This window comes from Gavialis gangeticus, unplaced genomic scaffold (assembly GCF_001723915.1).
Source record: "Gavialis gangeticus isolate Ggan-Ray unplaced genomic scaffold, GavGan_comp1, whole genome shotgun sequence".
NCBI classification, from domain to species: Eukaryota; Metazoa; Chordata; order Crocodylia; family Gavialidae; genus Gavialis; species Gavialis gangeticus.
Window position 1 is genome coordinate 6,819,030 of NW_017729007.1, and position 23,510 is coordinate 6,842,539.

General features: G+C 41.8%; 1 protein-coding gene across 1 annotated transcript; it reads left to right on the forward strand.

Annotated features, from left to right (window-relative positions):
* Positions 1–9,849: 9,849 nt before the first annotated feature.
* On the forward strand, positions 9,850–22,537 carry LOC109292033 (hyaluronidase-1-like). The gene is made up of 3 exons (XM_019509280.1): positions 9,850–10,802; positions 19,810–19,899; positions 21,596–22,537. The coding sequence occupies exons 1-3, from the start codon at positions 9,882–9,884 to the stop codon at positions 21,995–21,997; spliced, it is 1,413 nt and encodes a 470-aa protein (XP_019364825.1). The 5' UTR covers positions 9,850–9,881; the 3' UTR covers positions 21,998–22,537.
* Positions 22,538–23,510: the final 973 nt, after the last annotated feature.

Genomic DNA, 23,510 nt, shown 5'->3' on the forward strand with positions numbered 1-23,510 from the left:
TACCTCTGTTTTTTGTGAGAATTCCTAATATACATGTTCTGTGTCTTTTTCTCCTGCAAAAAAGCCAGGAAAGACAAAACGTGCCATTTTTTTTAAAGCAGAATGAACAATTGCTAACTAGTCTTTTCCTTATACTGCATTAGTATTACCTTAAAGAAATAGATGATATAATCTATATACAATATTTACAAAGAAAACATTATTCTTTTATTGTAAGCATATATAGAATAAAGGAAGGTCACAAACTCAATTTTGCAAGTTGTTTGCAGGCCATTTTCAAGGGTGATTCTTTTATTAATAATCTCTGTAAAAAACAAATGTGAAGGTCCAAGTTTATGATCCCTAAATAATTTCCACATGAAATGTGCCCATTTTAAAATAAAAAAATACTTGTCTTAACTGCCAGGCTTACATACTCCTTACTTTTCCTCTCCCCAGCATCCTAAATTCAGGTATTTTCTTTCCTTCTCATACATCACCATATCTAATAAAGATTTTCTAAACCAAATTATGTCCTGAGGTGCAGGAAAAGAGGAGACAACATGAATCTGTAATCAATGGGTTTGCACAAGTCATTTCTGACTTTGTAATTAGAATTCAGCAAATAACTGTTGACAATGTGCAAAAAATAACTGAAACCAGGTCTCTCTTTCTGCCTCTATCTGTTGGTCTCAGCTAAAATTCTGGCTAGGCAAAAATAGTATAGAATAGATACAAAATAGAATAGTAAAACCTTATTGTTGCCACTAGAGTGGGCAGATGTAACTCCAAACAGAACAAGGATCAATGAGATCTACTGAGTAAGAAACTGCTATTTTTACTTAACGATTTTTAGAACAAAAATCACATTTTGTAGCTGTGTGCCTGAACTCTCCATGCCCATTCAGTCCCCATCCTTTTTGCTGAGATTAAAAGGGTGTTAGTTTCTGCTTATTGTGGTACTATTTTCTAGGCTGGACTTCTGCCAGTAGGAACTACACCCAGACCAAGAGCTAATTTCACCATCACCTAATATATCTTTCAATCATTATTTCCTTTGGCCAAATCTGAATGAGTATTTGACACGTGAAAAGTTCTGTGTCTCATCCTGAAGTGTAAATAAGGGAGACAACTGGGACAATAGCTTAAGTGCTAACTTGCAGGGAGGGAGTAGAAAAACAGCAGCTGCTGTCACCACAACTGACATCCCAGCTGTTGCTGCTGCCCTGTATGCTGCAAGCCTCTCACTGGGTATTTAATAAATTAGACTTCATGCCCTTCAGAATAGCTTGCCATTAAAAAAGTTCCAGTATCCTCTTGCTGGAAGCATAATATAAACAAAAGTAATAACACACTGTCACGGGACAGGGTCCGTAAGGATGGCTGTGATCTCTTAAGGCCCCTTGACCGTGTCAATCTGGCCCACTGGGCACCCTCAGTTCTCTCCTGCCACGTCTTTGATGAAGATATGAAAATAGGAATGCTGCCTTTAAGTCCTCTTGGACACAGTTTGATGGACTCTCTGACCCCATGGGTTCCTGGACCCCTTGTAGGTCCCGTTTTACAGTGGGTGTTTCAGGTCACCCTAGCCTTATGGGCTATATATATGGCTTCAACCACCCCTTTACCATGCCCCAAGCCTTGCAGATGGTACTGGCGTTGTCATGCCCAGGTCTCATTATAATTCAGCACCTTGTCCTCGCTGGGCTCTCCGCAGCCCATGTCTCAGCACCCCTCAGCCATGGGCTCTCCACTACATAAGGTGTGCTTGGCCCCTCTACATTACCTGGAGCAGAACCCAGTCAGGCCTCCCTCCACTTACTCCAGGAGGGCTCCTTCTCCCTTGGCCACCAGCAGAGAACTGCCTCCTAGTCCCTATCCTGGGGTTTATATGGGCCCAGGGCCCTGCCCCTTCTAGCCAGCTGACCAGGTGCAGGTGCAGGCGAACTTCCTCATTAGCCGGTTGCCATGTGCACCTGGGCTACTGTCTGGCTCTTTGGGCTCTTCCAAGGCAGTTTCTGGTCTTTTAGGAGCAGGTACCTAAGTGCCCTGCGACACACACATTTAACACTGGGCTGCTACAGAAATGGGATCCCTGGATATTAGAGATAATAAACTGAACTCACTGAGAGTTTTGCCATTGTTTTCAGTGCAGCAAGCATTCCATCCATTGTTTCTGAACAATCAAGGAAGATTGCCTTTTCTCTTCTATTCTGTACTTGTGCTGTGCCCATCCCATGTGCATTTAAAGTTCTGTCATTTTATTATATACTTCAAAGGAAACACAGCAAAGAAAAGTGTGCTTTCCAAACGTAACACAAGAATACTGAAAAGAAAATATATTTCAATGTTCTAAAAAAAGAGATTTTGTAATGAATAAATAAGTTTTAAATGTACACACCCACCCACACCCACACATATATTTGACAGTATGATTTCACTCTATAAGAATTCCTGTTTTATAAATGTAGTAATTAGTGCATGACAAAATGGATAACTGAACTCTTTTTAATGTAACCAATGCCAGACAATAACATTACTTTTGAATTTCTTGTTCTGCATAAAAGTTCTTCCACCACAGAGAAACAAGTTATTAAAAGCTATACATCCACCTAATCATTGCTAATCTGTAATGCTTTCCAAAGGAGGTTATAGCAGATTTTAAGAATTTGAGAGAAACTAGAAGTAAACCATACAGAGAGGTTCCTACAGATTGCCTGAGCGACTACTAACTTAAGTTCCTTTCCATAACTTACACTTTTCCTCTTCTTTCTTCTTTTAGAAAAGAATCAAATTTCAAAGGTAAAGGAGAGGATATTATGTAACAGTTTAATAACAACTTTGAAAAAATAATTTAAAAATCATATACCTAATAGCATAGCATATTTACTGGAGCTGAGGATGCAGGCCAAAAATGTACCAGCTGTGGTCAAATCTTCAGTCTTCAGCACTGTTGATCCTTTCCTAAGCAATAAAATAATGTAAGACCAAAGGAAAAATACCAGAAGACACTCTTTGCTGGATTATACAGTTTTACAGTAAGATATGTATAGGGCCAAAGGTCTGCCTCAGCATTTCTTGTTTTATTGTTACTTTGATGTGTGATTCATGATACTATTTAAAATGACATAAAAGGCTATTAAAAAAGATATCTACCATGGGTCAGATCATAATTTTTAAAGTAATTTTAAAACAATGTCTAATTTGTTACATAAATCTCTTTGTTTTGAGAAACAAAATAATAAAAATATACAAGAAAGCATATAACACAACGGCATTGGCAATTTCCATGCAATAATAATAGAATAAAGAAAATCATTTTCCTTCCACAGACTTGTCTATTCATAAAAGTTGTACTTCTTTAACTATACTGTTATAGTTACAGAAGCATAAGTCCTCCAGCATGGATGCAGTTGGATCAGTAAAAATGTGCTTATACCAATATAACTTATTCCCATGTGAGAAAAGGAATAACCTATGTTGGCATAAGATACCATTGTATTGGTATAATTGTGTTGACAGTAAGAGTTTTTATAAATATACTGTAAAGAACATTCCAGTAAAGTTTCTCCCTTTCTAAGATAGTCAAACATGTACAAACTTTACATGTGCGTCAGGCCTAGCTAGGAATTACATGAGAGGTGCTGACACATTCTAATGTAAAGGTATGTCTATACTACTGTGTGATTACATCCTGGATTTAGCCCAAGTGATTTCAAGCCAAGTGACCCTACTTCTGGCAGTCCTTATTACAATGTCAGACACATGCTAAAACTTATATATATATCCATGGTAGGAGATGCATTTGGGCAGACTGAAATCACATTTATTGAAGGCACAATAAATGGAGTTTAGTGTAGTGTAGACCAGATAGCAATATGTGTTAAGTAGGCCTTAAGGTGTAGGATCCCCATAATACTTTACTTCAGGTATTTGAATCTGTTTTAAAGTACATATGGTCTTGCCTACAGTGGCCTTCAGATTGTGATAACCAGTGTGTGTGTTCTAACAATAAACCTTTAAAACCCACTTTCGACTAAGCCCAAAGCTACTTCTCTCTCTATTTCACTGCAAAGCTATATGGTTAGAGGTTTAAAGAAACAATCTCCACATTTTCAGAGAAATTACAAAGAAAAAAAATGGAGCTTTCCTAAAGAAGGCAGGTTCTTGAATGATAGGTATGAAATAATGTAATAAAATCATAGCAGACCAATTCTTACCTTCAGCATAAAGAATGTTAATTAAAATATACACTAGATGGCTTTATAATAAAGTTTTTATTGTTGTTGTCCTTTTGGCACAAAATACCACAAGGGATCAAAATATGTAAGTGAAACAAATTCTTCCATCATTTGAAAATAAATGGCAAGAGAAAATATGTTCATAAACGTGACTTTTTAGGGAGATGCAAAAACCTGAAGTTCAAGGGCAATTAAAAACAAATATAATGAGATAAAAAAACAGAAATGCATTAATGTTACACTTATGGATTATGGTTTTTCAGAAAGTCAATAAGGAGACAGTGGAATATAACATGACAGATTACATCAGAAGGCTATTAAATGGCCAACACATAAATTAGTATGTGAAGTAGCAGCTCTAATGAGATGTACTGGAATACAAAGACCTTGGGATAATCAATAATGAAAAGAGAGAGGAGCAGACCAGAGTCGATCAGCTGGAAGAGGTCAGGGTAGATGAGTATATTAGCAGTATACTAAAATACATTTTGTTAGTGTTTAAAGGGAAGCTCAAGATATTTTAGGGGTTTACATTTTCTAAGATGCTATTTTTGATGTAGAAGTCCAAACTGCTTTTTCCTCTATTTCAGCTAATATCAACTGTTTGGAAATGCTATATTCAGACACAATGGAAGTAAACTTCATTTAAAATCAGCAGAATATGCTTAAGAAAAGCAAACATTTATTTGCTCCTTTTTACTCAGACGGTGAAGAAAACTTGCACAGTGAGACGAACTTTGATTGACGAGTAGGAACTTTTATCAGTGATTACAAAAGAACCAAGGATACTAATCATCCAGAAACCTCACCATTATAAATTTCATTACCAACATAAAGAGAAAACTGTACATACATTTTTGTTTTGAGGGTCTGATGCAAAAACCTACTGAATCCAAAAGATTCTCATTAATTTCAAAGCTTTTTGGACCTGGACACTAACTGCTGCCTTTACAAAGAGCAGCTTTTGTTTTTAGAATATAGAGCAGAAAACATCTGAAAACAGGTTGTTTTGAGAAATATGTGCATCCTTTGAAAGTTAAATTAACCATGACTGTGTCACTGAATGAAAAAACAGGAGAAACTGAATCAAGGTTGATAATGAGCTGCAAAATGGAATCGTTAGTGCCCATGCTCATTATAGAGATAGCAATTAAAGTAGTCCAATTAATTTTCATGTGTGAGACCAGCAAACTCATAGTCCAGATAAAGTGTAGTGGAGACAGTAATAAAAGACATTTTGTTTGTGTGTAGGAGACTATTTTGTGCATTTGTGAAACAGTAATTTTTCTCTAGTTTATCAATATCAAGGAAGAACTTTTTCTGTGTTTCTGGTCACTTGGTCTCAAGATTGTATGGAAGTAAAAATATCTTCAATAAAAATACAATTTGCAAAAACCAAAATGAAACAAACTTACTTTAGGTCTATATATCAAGACTGGTCCTTGTAGCACAATATAAAATGTTTTAGGAATCCTTATCCTGTTCATGAACAGGTATTACTCTTTAGTGACTTATGCTGAGCGACACTGAATGAACAATGACTGTTATCATGATATGCATAATTAAACTCAAAGGTATGCAATCTATGCTGACTGAGAACAGATGAGACCATCCTGAAGAAAGAGATAATTGCTTTTCTGAATGTTTCTGTGCAAGTAAAACCTTTTTCTATCTCGAAGTAAGAAGAAAGTTATAATCATATCAAGTTCTGAACTGTAAGCACTGTTACTCCGTCCTTTGTGGTGGTGTTTAGAGACTACTGCTGGATCAGGATCCTGTTTGTAGACACCATGCAGAAAAACAACACCAATACTACCCCTGCTTCAAAACAGTTTAGAGTTATGGCCAGTAGTAATGCTTTGCAGGTATGCTGGTATGCTACACTGACAAAATGCTCCTAGTGTGTGTGCATCTTGTATGAATAAAACTGTACTTTTGTCAGCATAGATTTTTGCAGGAAACTGCTTCCTCTGAGAAAAAAAAACTGTAAGAGGAAAAGCACCATGCCTTATCTTACCTTTGACCAATACAGCTTTGCTTGCGTATGATTCTGACAATTCACTACAGGTGAAGAGTCAGATAAAAACTGAGAGGTGAGATGCAGTTTTATGAGACCACACTTGAGCTTGAAAGTTGTTCTTCTAGTATAAAAATCTCATTTGTGGATGTGATTTTTACACTGATATAGCTTTACCAATGCAAACCCTCTTGTGGATACATTTATACTAGTACAAGAGTACTTCATACTTTTATACCTTATCCCTTTCCCATACTGTAATAACTATGTTGGTATGAATCAGCTCTTTATTGATATAACTGCATCTGCACTAGGAGACTCAAATTTTGCACTGTGTGGGGTCTGGTAACTGTGACTTTTTCCTGGTTCTCTCTGTGCGCAAGGATAGGAAATTCAATAATCATTTTTTTCTTTTTCCCTTGCTGGTTTTCATTTGTTTGGGTTATCACTGCTATAGGAAATGGAAAAATGGTTGTTCAGATACTGGGATACAAACTGTGGAGCACTCCAGTTGCTGGAGTTGTAACGAACTGTTACAAACTGTGGAGCACTCCAGCACCAATACAGAAAAAAACAATACATTACTAATTTTAAATGTCAGCAGCACCTGAGCTTCAGTCTTCATCCAAGGATCTGTCTATACTGATTATGCGGACAAAGCTGAGCTAGCTTTTAAATTAGCTAGTATAGGTACTAGTAGCAATTTATCAGCAATTGCATGGGTTTCAGCCACAGCCTTGGCCACACAGCTATATTTCTGTTAGTATTCAAGCTAGCTATTTTAAAGTTCTCTTGGGTATTATAGGATCATAGAACATTAGGGTTGGGTGGGACCTTAGAAGGTCATCTAGTCCAACCCCTGCTCAAAGCAGGACCACCCCCAACTAGTTCATATTTGCATGAGTTGCAGCGATACCTCTGGTTTATATGGTAAACATACATTGATGGTCCAGCTTGATTACAATTTAATGGACCAGGACAGTCAAGATAAAGCTTCTGGACAAGATTTAAGATAGGGGTAAAATTCAAGTTATTGTCAAGGGCTGTGTATAGACAAAACAAGGGTTTACTTCACCCTAAATTGAAGCGGTGGGTTTTTAAAAACACTGCTTCAAATTAGGGCAAAGTAAACCCCTGTGTCATGTACACCCATGTCGTACTTGTCTCTCTGGCAGCGGGGAGGGGAGGGTGAACTGCCAGTGGGTGGAGCGATCTCTGGGCTGTGGGGAGGGGGGAGTTGGTGCTTCGCTCCGCGGCAGTGGCAGCCCCCGCCAGGCTGCACCTGCCCTCGGGCACCTAGCTCAGCGGTCTCGGGAGGCACTGCAGCTGCGGAGGGGAGGATCGGGTCCCTGTGCAGCTCATGCAGGCAGAGTGGCTCTAGGGGGGAAAAAAAAGGATCAGGCTCGCCCCGCTTTTTTTTTTCCTTGGGTGGAGCCTACCTTTCCAGGCTGCTGCCAGGCTGCCTGCATGGGCTGCCTGCACAGACCCTGAGCTGCATGGAGCCCGATGCTTTGCTGCATGGCTGTAGGGCAGCAGACTAAACTGCTACAGTTTGTTGTGCCCCGAAGTCATTTAAGGCGCATTACGATGCCAAATGTGCTACAGTGACTGGAATTAATGCGCAATACATCACTGACGTGTGCAAACACCAACACCATTAAAGCAGCGCAAAAGCATTTAACCTGCTTTAAAGTGTCATGTACACATGCCCCTCATTTAATCTACACACTCCCAAGCGTAGCACAAGTTATCTCTTGAGCTAACAGTGCCGTGAACATAAGCATTTAGAAGCAGCCTTGCTTCCTTCACCCTGTGGTGGACAGTAAATTGGGCAGCTTAGAGTTGATCTTATCTGTTGGCTTTCCCTTTCCTCTTATTAAACAAGAAAGGAAAGCTGATGCGGGGGGAGGGGACTGGGAAAAGGACAGGGGACGGGAAGGAGACTGGAAGCTTTCTGGGTCACAGAAGGCCAACGGGATGGAATGAAGAAAAATAATAGAAGGCAAGGAATGTCAGCTAAAAACAGATGTCAGATTTCTCCTGGGATCCTATAAATGTACAAGTCCGTTAGCCCATATTAAGTACCTGTGAAGTATCAGAACACTTTGTCCTGGGACAATAGCAGCTAATTTGACTTAATTGCATTCAAGCTATATGGGTAAACAACTGTCTTCAGGCCCAGATTAAACATGATGTCTGTTTGGTTTAAACACAGGCTAGATACAAACATTACACATAAACCAGTATAAAAGACTGGAAACCAGTATAACCCTGTGACAGAAGCTCAGAGCATGCAGACCAGTTTAAAATGGTGCAACCCAGTCTAAGATAGACCTGGATGGATGTAGTATCAGACTTAATCAGTTTAGGTTAGAATGGTCCATCACAGTTCTGCACCAGATCTTCTCCCGACTCAACTTAGGTTGCTGTCCTCCAGCATCCTAGGATCCTTTGTGGATTCTTGCTGGGCAGGTGGGTTAGCCTCTGCCTGTGCTTGTTTGCTCCAGTCAAACTCTGGGCTATCCCTGCCTCTGTTCCTGGGCTGTTACAGAGCTGAGGCAGCAAAGCCTCTGCTTCCCAGCCCTACATCCTGACTGCTCTTGTCAGCTAGGTGGGGAAGGGGGAGGGCAGGTGAAGGGGGGGATGGAGCCCCCTGCCCCAGCCCTAGGCTTTTTCCAAGCTGGGGTCTGCACAGCTAGCGGGTGTCAGTGTAGCAGGGATGTTCCCCCTTGCTGACAGACAGGTAGGCACCTGGGCAGGGGCAATGAGGGGAAAGCCCCCACTGCACAATGTCCCCCCCCCACGTATGCAGACCCCTGATTGGGGTGGAACTGGGGTGGAGGGCTCTTTTCCCATCCCTGGCCTACCCCCCATCTACCGCTGGGTAGAGGCAGCAAGGGGGAAAGCCCCTGATGCATGGGTCCCCCCTAGCTGTTCTGACCCCAGCTTGTCTATGGCCAGGGGGTTAAAGCCACATGGGTGAGATGCCCTAGGGCTGCACACTGTGTGGGCACACCCCTCTGCACTACACCATATCAAGGTGCTCCCCCACTTCCTCCACTGTGCTGAACCACACTGCATATGAATGCTTCCCCCCATACTGTACCAAACCACACCATGTGTGGGTACCCCCTTTGCAAAGTGCCATGTGTATGAGCTCTCAGCTCCCTCCCCAGTTCCCCAGGCTGAGGGCTGCACTGCCATACCCAATGCCATCCCAGATATGGGGGCAGGGAGGGAATGCAAGGGGAGCCTGGAGTTTTTGCTGCTGCAACCGAAGTAGTGGGTGCTCAGAGGCCACAAATTAACCTCTTGTGGCTACATACAGCCCATGGGCCATAAGTTGGAGAGCCCTAAGTGGTCTACAAGTAAGATTTCTCAGAGCATAAAACAGAATTGCAAGGCATATGCCCTGTTTCAGGCAGCATTTCAACCCACTTGTTTGGGGGGTATTTTGCTTTTGTTTTAAGTTTCTCCTTTCTTATATCATGAGTATGAAGCTAAAAAAAAGAAGCCCTAAATCAAAGCCATCTCTTTGCATACTGTTTGCCCCTGGTGTGGCTATTGCTTTTTAACAAAATTGTCTCTACTTGTTTTTGTTTTCAAGGAAACCATCATATCATTCTCTGTGAAAACAACCTACCATGTGCAGTTTGTGGATTAAATGGATAGCAATTACAATGCTATTTATTATGACCAATGGTCAACTGCTCAAGCAAGCAAAAGCCCCACTGTTACTCCATAAGCCTTTCATTGTTGTTTGGAATGCACCTACAGAACAGTGCAGGCTCCGGTACAAGGTGGACTTAGACCTCAGCGTTTTTGACATTGCTTCAAACACTAATGAGACTTTGAGCGGATCCAATGTGACAATCTTTTATCACACTCATCTGGGGCATTACCCCTTTTACTCTGACAATGGATATCCTGTCAATGGAGGGGTGCCACAAAATGAAAGCCTTATAAAACACCTTAACAAAGCTAAGTCTGACATTGACTATTCCATACCCATGAAGAAATTCCAAGGCCTTGCAGTCATTGACTGGGAAAACTGGAGACCCCAATGGGATAGGAATTGGGGTAATAAAACCATTTATAGAAATAAGTCTCTCGAACTAGTTAGGAGGCACCATCCTCAGTGGTCAGAGGACAAACTTAGGAAAGTTGCTAAGGAGGAATTTGAGAATGCTGGCAAGAGTTTTATGAACAACACTATTCTTCTGGCTGAACATATGAGACCAAATGGTCTCTGGGGCTACTATCTTTACCCAGACTGCTACAATTACGATTACAAGGAACATCCACAAGCATACACAGGAAAATGCCCAGACATTGAATCTGCCCGCAATGATCTCCTGATTTGGTTATGGAAAGAAAGTACTGCTCTCTATCCCTCTATTTACCTGGATTATATATTGAAGTCAAGTCCAAATGCTCTGAAATTTGTTCACTATCGGGTTAAGGAAGCAATCCGTATTGCCTCTATTGCTAGGAAAGACTATATATTGCCTGTTTTTGTTTACTCCAGACCATTTTATGCCTATACTTTCTGTGTGTTGACAGAGGTAAGCAGATAGATAGAAAAATCTAAATAGCTAGGCAGTTCCTTGGAAAAGCTACTTTCTCAAATTTCTCTTTATAGTTACAGCTGCAATTGTGTTTGATATCTAGAACAGCACTTTTAAAGAAAAGTACTGCAGTATGATACAAAGCACTGTAGCTTCCAATAATGAGTCCATGGTCTTTGTGTCTATTTCTGTAGAATAATGACATATTTTTGATGAGGGTAATTTAGAAGAAAGTAGAGAGAAATTGTTTCCTCAGGGAAGTAATTCATTCAGATATTTTAATTTTTCAGTACAGCTGTGAAATGGAGTTGACAAATCTTTGTGAAGTTTGAAACTAATTAGTACAATAGGAAGATAAACTTTCATGAGAAAGAAATCTCAGGGCTTATTTATCTTCCTCACATGGAAATTCACTTAGCACAAAAGTAAGCTAGTCAAATAAATTAGTCTCAACTAAGCCTTGTCTGGGATTTCTAGCTCCTACATGAGGAAACTCCCACTGTACAGAATAGGATTGCAGACACCTTTGGAGGTAGCAAGCATCTCTTAGCTGTCTGGCTTTTTGTAATTATTATGATCTAGTACGTGGGGTTTTTTTTTTACTTGTTTTGAAGTTTTACTTTACTGAAATTAAATTGTTGTGTCATATAATGCCTCTTCACCCAGTAATAACAAATGGAAATATTTTAAAAAATGCAATGTATAGAGAGGTTACAACATAAGCAGCACAGATATATACACAAACACCAATGGCTTCTGATAATATCATGGAAAGTATGATCCACGGCCTTGACTCAGTCTATGCAAGTGGCAAGGAACACGTAATCCATGACTGTTTGCTGTCTTAGACACCCGTTCTAGCCTGAGTGTAGAAAGGTTTGGTGGGGATCTAGTAGCAGGCAGGAAGCTCATGCAAATATATCCCCTCCTGCCAAAATCTTTATGGATGTGGATTCTTTGCCACCCTCCTGAATCATGGCAGCAGTGTACCATGAAGTGCTGCACAAAAAGACTCCAAGACTCTTGCAGTCAAAAAATAAATTACAACCTGGTTGGGGGGCTGGGGTAGTGGTGATCAGTCAGTGTTTTATTCTTCACCCCTAAGCTGCCATCAAGGCCTGTGCATAGTCAGCCCCATAGGTCTCAGGCTGCTCCTGGATAACCACACATGTTTAGATCTGTTAGTAGGAAATCTTGGCTGGACTCAAGCATATCCCTGCAGTCTCAGAGGATTTTAAGTCAGAAACTGGTCAAAGCCACAGTTTCAGCAGCATTCATTAATTTGAGGCCCCAGGTTTTTTGTCTTTGCAACCCAAGACTCTTTGATTTTCAGGTGGTGAGGACTCACTTTAAAGGGAACTGCAAATCCTCACTGTCTTCAAAAACTGAGACTCAAAGGAATGACATATTTTGCCATTAATTTCAGTGGAGTCAGGATTCCATTTAAAGATGCTTCACTTGAGAATTCAAAATGCACACAAAGTTGGTGAATATTACTGAAAACAACAGGTATAAATAGTTATGGTGGTTGTAAGTGACAGGCTGTTTGTAAACATATGCAAACCCCTGTCTTAATATGGAAATATCATTGGCATTGCCTAAAATCCTGCAATATAGTTTGCCTGTTTAGTGTAGTTTATGCACACCTTGAACATTTAAAGCTATCTAAAGCTCATTTTTATCCCGAACTAGCTTCCAAGCTTCATAATAGTCATACAGTAGTCATTATTTAAAATTAGTGTACACAATTAGTGTATGTATCTTTTTATGCCTGGATGCTTTAGAGATCTCTTTAAAACTTTCAGCAGATATACGTCAGGTCCATTCACAACAGAAGAACTATAGGCATTTCAGTAACCTCACTATCAGCACTGCTCTGGTAGCAGACCAAATAGTGAATTGTGTTTTTCAGGCCTCTGACAGTTGTTACACTTAAGATGTGATTAACTGATTGGGTGTCCCAGCTGGGGGAATGCATTGGAGCCCTTGACCTGGCAAGAAACATGTGCGCCACAGCAGGAGATGCGATTGCTGGGATTGCGCATCAGATCCGGTGGTGCTTTCAATACAACATCTGTCATTAGCCACAGATAAGTTACCTCTGCAGATCCCCTTTTCCCTGGGAAGCGCTCTCACTTTTTGTGGAGCACACTGCCTCTCTATGTGAACTTAAGCATGTTATCTGAGCAGCAGCTACTTTTACTTTCCAGCCATCTGCTTGCCTGCTCCTTTCCACTTGTTTCAAGGAGGGAGTGGCAGCTCCTGAATTTTCTCCCTATAGTCTTAATCTGCCAGACTGCACATGGGAGTTACAAGGACTTTACTGCATGGGAACCCTGAGTTGCCAAATCTTTATTCAGCAACTCAGGGTTCCCATGTAGTAAAGTCCTTGTTAAGACAATTTAGCCCTATGAAAATACAGCTTGTATTTGCTGGCTGACACAATATGACATTGTGGGTGCATCCCCATATATAGGGGCATGTGGTTGCCATGGCAAAAGTAGCAGTGGCACAAATGTGGGGTTGATGTGAGGCAAATTGTTCCAGGAGGGGTAGGGCCAGCACCTGGGCTGGCCCCAGCACCCTTACCTGGGATCTTTGGGGCCTTCTGGGGCATCAGCAGTGGTAATCTGGCTGCTTGGAGCCTGGCCAGTAGCCAGAGCATGGCCCTGACTGGCCAGGCTCTGGTTTGCAGCAGTGCATGCTGCTGCCGCATGCACCACACCACTTTTTTTAGTGGCATTTTTTTAGTGGGATCTCCCATTGTCAAATTTAGCAGTGCAGCAATGCACTGTGTGTGGCTTGCAGTGCTTCAAACTGTGTTGAGGAGCCACAAACCTCATGTGTGTGCTAGTGGGGATGCACCCCGTATGTCTGCCCTAATCTGTACAATACTAAAGATACAGCAGAGGTCACTCATTGAGAAAGAAACAGTGAAACAAAAGCTGCGGGGAAGGGAGATGTTGTCCTGAGAGAGAACTGAACCTTCAGCAGCCCTTCATCAAGATAGAAGACTCAGGTTCAAAATGTCGCTTCAGCTGTGTTGCCCATACTCCATGACTCAAAGTGCACTGATTGCGTTTAGAACTGGATTCACTGCAAAATAAGGTAGCTGAGAATTCTTGCTTGCATTTTCTTTGCAAATCACTTGCAAACTGAACCTAGTTCATTTATGGGGTATTTAGAAATTGCCTACCTAAACTGTTCATTACTAATGAGATGTGATCAGTCATTTAAGTTGTATGCTAACATCTCTGCTCCCTGCCTAGATGACTGAGATTATTAATAAAGCAGAATGACAAATAACAAATGAGACTAATGAATAACAACTGCTCTTTTCCTTGTTCTCATGCTAAAGCATGTATTTGTGCAAAGACCATTGCCCTTGAGCAGAGCCAAGCTGGTACAAATGGTCCCAAATGCAGAACAAGATGAGATATAACCAGGATGGAAAAGAATGACTTCTTGGAATTTGATTCACAAACATTTGTTTTGCGGAATGTGACTTCTCTTAATTGCAGTCCATTTCCTTTCATACTGATGTTTCCAAAAGATTAAAGATCTTCCTTCCCTTATTTAACATACAAAGACATTTCACAGCTGATGAGGGGGCAGAAGGAGTGTAGGTAGGAGAGGTATGGATTCTCCATACCTCCTCTCCATGGGCATAGTCCAGTACACAAGAATCTGAAGCACCACTTCATTCCAAGGTTGGAAAAGTGTCTTGAACATGAGAAGAGAGAGGAAGAAACCAGGAGAGTAGAGAATCCCTGATACTGGGGAGCATTAAGCAACAGTTGAGTCATAGAGGTTCCCCTTGAGTAGCTGGAAGATAAGACAAAATCAAAAACCATTACAAAATGGAGTGTTTATTTTTAACATTGTCTCTTTATTTTACATAGCTCTTGTAGGGATTGGGGTAGGCAGCAGGAGAAGGGCAGACTACCTGCCAAAATATCCCATCTGCTTATTTATCTACTGGCATAGCCTTTGTATCTGAGCATCTCCCAATCTTCCAAGCATCTCATCAGTGATTTGGAAGATGGGAAGAAGTGCAGCCTCAGCAAGTTTGCATATGACACCAAGGTGTGGGGAGTAGTAGATGCACTGGAGGGTAGGGCTAGAATTCAGAGATATCTTGACAGATTGGAGCACTGAAACAAAAGGAATCTCATGAAGTTCAATAAGGACACTTGAAAAGTCCTGCACTTAGGACAGAACAATCCCATGTACTGGCTAAGCAGCAGCTCTTCAGAAAAGGAGCTGGGGATTACAGTAGACAATAAACCGAATGTGAGCCAACAGTTTGCCCTTGTTACAAAGAAGGCTAATGGTAGACTGGGCTGCATTGATACGGGTTTGGTCAGCAGACTGAGGGAAGTGATTATTCCCCTCTATTCGGCACTGTTGAGGCCACATCTGGAGTACTGTGTTCAGTTTTGCTCCCCCGCCCCCCAACTACAGAAAGGATGTGGACAAATTGGAGAGAGTCCAGTGGAGGGCAACAAAAATAGTTAGGGGGTGAGGGCACATGATTTCTGAGGAAAGGCTGAGGGAACTGGGCTAATTTAGTCTAGACCAGAGAAGATTGAGGGGGCATTTAATAACAGCCTTCAAGTACCTGAAAGGTGGTTATAAAGAGAATGGAGTTACACCCTTCTCAATGATGGCAGATGACATATCAAGGAGCAATGGTCTCGGGTGTCAACAAGGGAAGTTTAGGTTAGATATTAGGAGAAGCTTTCTCATTAGGAGGGTAGTGTAGCACTGGAACAGACTACCCAGACAGGTTGTGAAATCTCCATCCTTGGAGGTTTTTAAGACCCAGGTAGACAAAGCCTTGGCTGGGATGATCTAGTTGGGGTGGTCCTACTTTGAGCAAGAGGTTGGACTAGATGACCTTCTGAGGTCCCTTCCAACCATAATTTTCTATGATAATCTTTTATCGTCAGACATGCCTAGGAGGTAAGGAAGTGAAATGATGTAAGGAACAGAAAGACTAAGGCCTGGATTCACAAAGGGACTCAGGTATTACAGCACCTAACTTTTCTCATTGGAGTGGGATTCATAGCCCTGAGCTGGGTATCTAAGCTCCCATATACAATGCATGCGGAGATTTTAGTGCCCCAGAATGGCATGCACAAGAGCTAGTATGCTAAGCAGAGAGCAACCTAAACCAGCCACTAGCTGAGAATAAGGATGTACTGGAGGTATGCCCCATTCCATAAGTACCACCTTTCACTTTTTATTCCAAGTCCTAAACCTTTCCCTTGGGCCAAAGACAGAGGCTAAGCTAATGAGAATGACTCTGTAGCCTGGTACTTAGGACCCTCACCTGGGAAGGGGAAAGACCTGCCTCAAAGCTTTTTTACATATTTTACATTAAAGTAATTGGCAGAGACATAACTATACCTTTTATTGCCCTGGGCAAAACTTCAGAAGGTGAGAGAGTAAGTGCTCCTTTTCTGTCTGGAGGAGCTGGGTGCCAGGACACAGCAGGAGCAGCAGCCCTGCATCACCTGGCTCTAGAAACTAAGCTAGAAAAGCCTTGTCTTACCTGCCCCAGGGACTTAAAGACCCCTGCTGCCTCTGCCATCCCCCTGCACCTGGGTCCTCTAGCTGGGTGGCACAGGGCTGCTCCTGCTCAGCTCCTATGGCTCTGATGTGCAGGGCTGCTCCAGATGCAACAGACTCTGGGGCAGGGGGCATCATTCCAGACCCTCCCCTAATTTGTCACTTGAGGCTGGTGCCTTTCTTTCCCCTCGCCAAGTTATGCTTCTGGTTACTGGATAAAAGGCAAGTGGGTCACTACTTCACATGGAGGCAACAGTAGCCCATGCCATCACCACAAGGGCAGCAGCTTCTGTACGAGGAGGTAAGTACTCACTTCCCTCGTCTTCCTTCTCTGCCCACCCTGAACTACCCTCACAGCTGTTCAGGAGACCTTTGTTCCTGGGGTACTTGAAAGTATTTGTTGCGGCATCCTGAGGGCAGCTTCACGGCTGTGCTTCTGGGTTTGGTGAACGTGAGTGGGGCCAGCTCAGCAGCACTGGAAGTGCAGTGTAGACATCCTACATGGTATCAAGCTGCTTGATACTGAGATACCTCTGGGCAAGCACAGGAGCAGAGCTCTAACTGTATTAGAAATGTTACTGATTTAAAACTTGCGTGTCTACAGACTACATCTACATACAGTTAGTTGGAGGATTTGGAGGATCATGCTCTTGGACATAGGTGTCTCAGTTCTGCATAAATCCTTTGGGGAGGTGGATCTAAAGGTATAGTTACTTCTGCCAGACATTTCCAGTCATGTTCTGTGTAGCCACTCTCTTGATGTGCCCCAAACCCAGAAATATACCAGTGAGGCAACTCAGGGGTACTCTCTCTGTGGCTGGCATTTCTGTGTATGAAGTATTAGCACCATTTAGGATGGGGAGAATGGGGGACCAGAATTATAGTCTCCAGGGAGCCTGCACTGCCACAGCAGTGATCCATGGTCAGTACTTTGCACTTAGGCAGCAGGAACCCATGCCATGCAGAAGCTACTGCCCTCACGGTGATAAGGAGGTAAGCACTCGCTTTGTTCCTTCTTCTCTGCCCACCCTGCCCCACCCACATTTTAAGTTATACCTCTGATATGGAGCCTGTCAGGGGGAGCAGACGGGTAGGGGAGCTCAGGGATTTCCTGGCTTACAAAGCTGTCACGGTGTAAGTCATTGCCTCAAGGTTACCCAGGAAGTCTATGACAAGAAATGAAACAGGACTCACTATCCAGTGCTGTGCTGCTACACCAGACTTACTTAAAAGTCCTTTCTATCTTTTATTCAGATGTGTTTGGTGTAGATTCATCTTTGTTTTGTCAGAGTGAAACAAGATCCCCTACTTGTCAATGAAGTCTGAGTTGTGTGGAGTGCTAATTTACTCCACCATCCTGTAGCTCATGTTGAGAGACACAGTCCAGACTTCGCATTGTTATAATCTTTATACAGTTCTTCACACATGAAAAGGCCTATAGATCGCTCATTACCAAAAGTTTCAGGTATTTTATAAATTCACCCAGCTTTGATCTTTAATTCAAACACATTTACTGCTAAAATAAATCCAGCAGGGGAAAAAAATTGCCATTTCCTGACTTGAAAGTAACATGGGCAGCATACTCTACCCTATTTTTTTTTTAAAGAAAGCACTGAACTATATGATTTTAGGTGTAATGACCTTCTCTCAAGAACTGCTTGGGTGATCAGCAGTGCTAGGAACTGCAGGTGAGCCCAATTATACCTCAGAATACTGTGAGCACTATGCAGAAAACCAGCAGGCAAACCTGTCCTTTAATACAGCTTAAAGGTTTCAAATATTATTTTTTCTGACCTTTAGTTAAAGGTTGCAGCCACCACTTGTTTGTTCTCATATTCTCCTCCAGTAATTCAGCTCACTTCCCTGAAATATTGATCTGTCTCTTGGACAATTAACACTTCAGACGTAGGAATTCCTCATAGTATAATTTGTAAATTGTGTACATTTAGATTGCCTTGGTAATATTTTAATAATAAATACTTTTCATATTAATAAACATAGGCATCACGTTTTGTCTACCACAGAGCATCAGCGATCCTGTGAAATGTACTTATTTTTTATGACATAGTTGTAGCTTCTTGCAAAAAGAAATACAACAGCCAGTGTCTAGCCTCAGAGGATAGCGAGCAGGGGAACCAGTTTTCCCAACTGACTCAGTTAAGGCATCTGCTAGGTTTTTAGGGAAAGAAGAATGCTATCTGCTGTGGCTGATTCTGTTAATTTATTTCTACCTTCCCTGCTTCTGCTAAGGGTAGGAATTTACTGGAGGCTCTGGTTCACCTGAGCAAATCTTTTTTATTTTATTTTATTTTCTGTCTTGATAATGGCTCCCCAGACTCTTTTCCTGCTGTTACAGAAGATCCACTGTGGCTCTGCCTGCACTTCAAGCACTCAAGCTCAGAGATATTTTTTTTGCCTTAGCAGTACCCTACAGTGTGCCATAGCCCAACTATTCCTTGGCTTATGGTTCAGTTCTTAACTGACTTGGCTCCAGACAGAGTGCTTGTGCATTTTGCAGATGCCTGGAAGGTCTGCTTCTGAAAAGCTGCTGCCGTTATTGCCTTTCTTCCTCTCTTTCCTTCTGGTTTTGTTTTTTTTTTTAAAGAAAGAAAAGAAAAAAAGGTTTTGTTTTGTTTCTGTTTTACCCCCCTCTATTTTCCCCTTTTTTCAGGCCTTGGCACTTGTCTAGTCTTAGATCACCACTTTTTCTGTCCATGCCAGATTCAATGCAAGACTGTCATTCTGACAGGAAGCAGTCTTACTTGTGCTGCTGTGTCCACACCATTGGCCGCTATACCTCTTTAATTTAATTGGTACAATTAAAGTGGTACAACTTGGGTTTGCAGACAAGGTCTGAGAATTGCAGATGATCAATGCCTGTTCTGGTCAAATCACTCATGCAAAAAGTAATAGTCGTGTACAATAATTATCCAAAGCATTGCTGCTTAACGTTGTCACAGCCTCTTATGGGCTGTTGAAGGAACTTGTAAATATACAGTAACATCTATTGCAAAGTACATTTAGTTGTGCATACAGACAGGATTGCTTTTTAAATAGTTAAACTGGCTTCTCTTCCTAGAACTTGTGACATACTTTTGGAATGGATTGTCCAAAACACTTCAGGGAGTCTCTGCCTATGATCTATTATCTGTATTGGAGTAACACCTATGATCCTTTGTTATGGAGCAGAACCGTATTAAGTTTGGTACTGTACAAACAAAGCAGAGGAAGTAATTCCTTTCCTCAAGCAACTTACAGTCTAAGTAAAGAGTTTACCATGGGCCTTTTTGAGTATGAACACTTCACAGTAGGAACCAACATTTCCTCTGAAAAAGCAGTGCTGAGGTGCTAGCATGTCCTTTGCTTATTTGTGTCCTTGGGTTTTGATTCTTTTTCAAGGTCCATTTTTTTTCCTTTTTCCATTTTTCAGATTGACCTGGTGAACACTATTGGTGAAAGTGCTGCCTTGGGAGCAGCAGGGGTTGTTCTTTGGGGAAGCATGCAATATGCCAGCTCAAAGGTAAGTGGGTTTGGTTTACTAGTGTTCCGTAATGAAACGCTCTGTCCTTGACAAAATCCTCAGGATCTTTTACCCCGCCCATCCCCAGTTCTATCATTTTTTACCTTTTACCCTCAAGGCCCACCATGAATATTGGCTGGAGATGACTGCTTGCAATTCCTTTCAGGGCTTGTTAATGCCATATTGTAATTATCCAGAGAAGTCTCTTTCCTGCACTTCAGTCCAGAGATCACTTTCAAGAATCAAATGCTGATGTTGCCTATAGTAATACATAACACTAATACAAAGTTAAAAGAAAGATACAGCTGCTTGTCAGTCTTTCAAAATGTTACGTCATCCATTTTACAATGGTCTGTTTGCATAATATTTTTGTCAGTCTAGCCACAAGCCAAAAGTGTGTTTCTTTTGGCAGAGGCGATTCAGACTTTTCACAGGTCAGTGATACAGTACTGTCTTCAATTTTGTAGCAAAGTCACAGGTTGAATACAGTGACAATGGACGCACACATAACTACAGGCATTGAGGCACCAAATGTCTGGATTCAGTTTTTGGCCTTTGGATTCTGTGTCAATGATCTAAAGCAGTGGTTTCCAAACTTTTTAGATTGCAGACCAGAAAACAATGGACCAGAAGTGACCTTGGACTGGAAGTGACTGGCATACTGCGGGCTGGCAGCCAACCCTTTTTTATACTTGGTAAAAAAGGGTTGGCTGCCAGCCTGCAGTATGCCGGTCACTTCCAGTCTGCAGTTTGCCGGTCTGTGGTTTACCGGTCCATGGTCACTTCTGGACCAGCAGCCTACCCTCCTGCAGACTGGCACCAGGTTGCGGCCTGGGGGTTGGGAACCTCTGGTCTAAAGGGAGGATGGAAGATCTGGGAAGCCTCCACTTCTCCATGCTTCTGTCTAGGCATACGTGTTGATGGCCTGGGGGACCTCTTCCATACAATACGATCTAGAAGAATTGATGACTACCTACTACTATACAAGAAAAGTCCTGGTTCTTTCCCCAAGGCCTTGGGACTATTCTGAAATAGTTTTATGGCTCTTCCCTTCTGGAATTATAGAGGGTGACAGGAGGATATCCTGTCTGTCTATGTAGGCATCTGCTCAGCCAGCACTCCTTGCTCTGAGGCAGAGGACAATCTCATTGGCTCTTAAGAGGCTTTAGGAATGTAGGAAACAGCAATTCCCACAGAATCTTACGCTGCTTCTATTGGAGTCAATCAATGGGAGTTCTGCCACTGACGCATTGGAGGCTGCTGGTGCCCTGAATGAGTTTGAGACCTGATTCGTAGTATGAGAATGCACTCAAAAGCTATTTTATCTGGTGTCTGCAACTTCACCATGAATTACTGAAATTTTCAATATGTTATTAATTTGAAGGAGTTATGGTAATCAGCATGGGAACTGCTGGTACTAAATTGCCAATACTAAAGTGAGTCAGTATATGTTTTTAAACTCCCTTTAATTTTAAATTGTTCCTTTACAGCAACCTTTATGTTTGCTTTTGGGTTTTTTTTGTTTGTTGGGTTTTTTTAATAGCAAATTCACCCAGTTGTTACCAGGTATGGAAAACAAACAAACAAAGATTATAATGGATGCCAACCTCTTGCTTTCATGTTAATAATCTACTAAAATAATGAAATTTGGATGTAATGCTAGCTATTGAGTAACATGGCTTTTGATTTCCTGCAGGAGAGCTGTTCAACTGTGAAAAGATACATAGATGGTCCCTTAGGACACTATGTCATTAATGTGACCTCAGCTGCCAAACTCTGCAGTAAAGTTTTGTGCAAGAAAAATGGAAGATGTATCCGTAAGAACAGTGAATCTTCTGCTTATCTACACTTGTCACCCAACAGTTTTAAGATCAGAGTCCACTATTCTGAAAAAGGTCCAAGATTTGTAGTCACTGGTAAACCTGGACCTGAAGACATAGAAGCCATGAAGCAGAGATTCATGTGCCAGTGTTACCAAGGCTGGACTGGGATATTTTGTGAACTACCCAATCAAAAGTTACTTGGCCATTTAGCTCAAGTACCTAACTTCCTCTTACTTGGAGCTATGCAGATTTTTCTGCTTTTCATTGCACTCTAATATTTCCTGAAACAAGACAAGGAAGCAAGAAACAGTGTAGCTGAGGTCTCTTTCCTTTCCTCAGATGGGAAATGCTATCCAGACTGTTGCTATATCATCTTCCTTCTGTTTCATTCAAATCCCAGTGGGACTGCACCACATGTTAAGCAGGTTTCTACTACAGCTCTCTCCTAATTGGACAACTAGTGTGGCCCCTAGTTTTTCCAGTTAAAACTCCCACTGATCCAACTAATGTATTGAGAAAAGCTAGGTCTGGACTTTAGGATATGGCTCTATAGGAGCAGAAAATAAGAATACAATAACTATTAGTTTTAGAGGACGGACAAAATGGATGTCATGGCTTGTATAGCAGCTTCTACAGATGGGGTCTGAAGGGTTCAGGGAATTGTGCATAGTATTATAAATGTATTTTTAAGTGTGTGACCAGCAGATTTTCTCAGGCGGTTTGGGCTGACATGTTAGTACAGTAAAGATTAATATTTTCTGTGATTATTTGTCCTGTTGATTTGGAAGTTAATATTTTACTTGAATGTTACTGTCTGTAACTTCCATTGATCAATTCAATTTTTTTCTAATAAAAAAAAATATCCCTACTGCTTAGCACTCCATAAAATTCCTATTGATGAGGAAACTCTCCTCACTTTCCTTTTCCGCCCCTAGCTGTTTGAAGAAGGGGAAAGCTTACTCCCTTCCCTCCTCGTTACTGCTGGAAACCTTTACTGTCTCTCTACTCCTTCCAGAGAGGATGATGCGTTATATGCTCTTTCTTTTTTCTCATGCACATGTATTTGGTAGGGCAGTTCTGTGACTGCTACTCCACTTGCTCATCACTGCATGAGGGATTGATGTAGTCCACCCTCACCACACTGCTCCAAACATATCAGACCCCACCCTGCTGCATTGAGTCCTACCCTGCCCCATCACTGCCCCCAGGAATCCACTACACGCTGCACAGGCGTGCCCCCATCATGCCCCAGCCCCCCTGGCCTCTCATTCCCCTCAAACCCCAATGAGTCCCTCCCTGAACCTAATGAAGAGATTAGCAGGGATCAAGTAGATAATAATGAGCCATGAAGTCAATTGACTCCCTCAGCTCTACCTGAATACAATTGCAACTGTCCCTGCTGGGCAATTTGTTTTAAAATTTCAGTGGAGCGAGAATCAAAGCGGGGTAAGACTGCACCCCCCGCCCTCCCCACCACCACCTCTGGGACCTGCCGCTGGACTCTCTCAAATACTAGATCCATATGTTTTCCCTGTTACAGAAAGGAGAGAGAACATGAAGTATCCCATCTTCCAGTACTATCATAGGACCCCTAAGATGCTCTCATGTCACTCCTTGTAGCTTAATCCCCTTTCAGTGGCAATAGTGTAAATAATTGCTGGTCAGTCTAACATCTATGAAATGCTGCAGCACCCTGGTCATACCTTTAAACTATTCATTTGTGGATGAATCTCCATGGTTGTGGAGCTGGTGATGGGAGATAAAAGTCTCCCAGCCCCCTGCTCCTCA

What these genes read in the sequence shown, in the direction of transcription:
- LOC109292033 (XM_019509280.1), top strand. Translation starts at nt 9,882, where the DNA reads ATGTGCAGTTTGTGGATTAAATGGATAGCAATTACAATGCTATTTATT. An exon ending in CTTTCTGTGTGTTGACAGAG is followed by an intron (nt 10,803 to 19,809) that starts GTAAGCAGATAG and finishes TCCATTTTTCAG; the next exon opens with ATTGACCTGGTGAACACTAT. An exon ending in TGCAATATGCCAGCTCAAAG is followed by an intron (nt 19,900 to 21,595) that starts GTAAGTGGGTTT and finishes GATTTCCTGCAG; the next exon opens with GAGAGCTGTTCAACTGTGAA.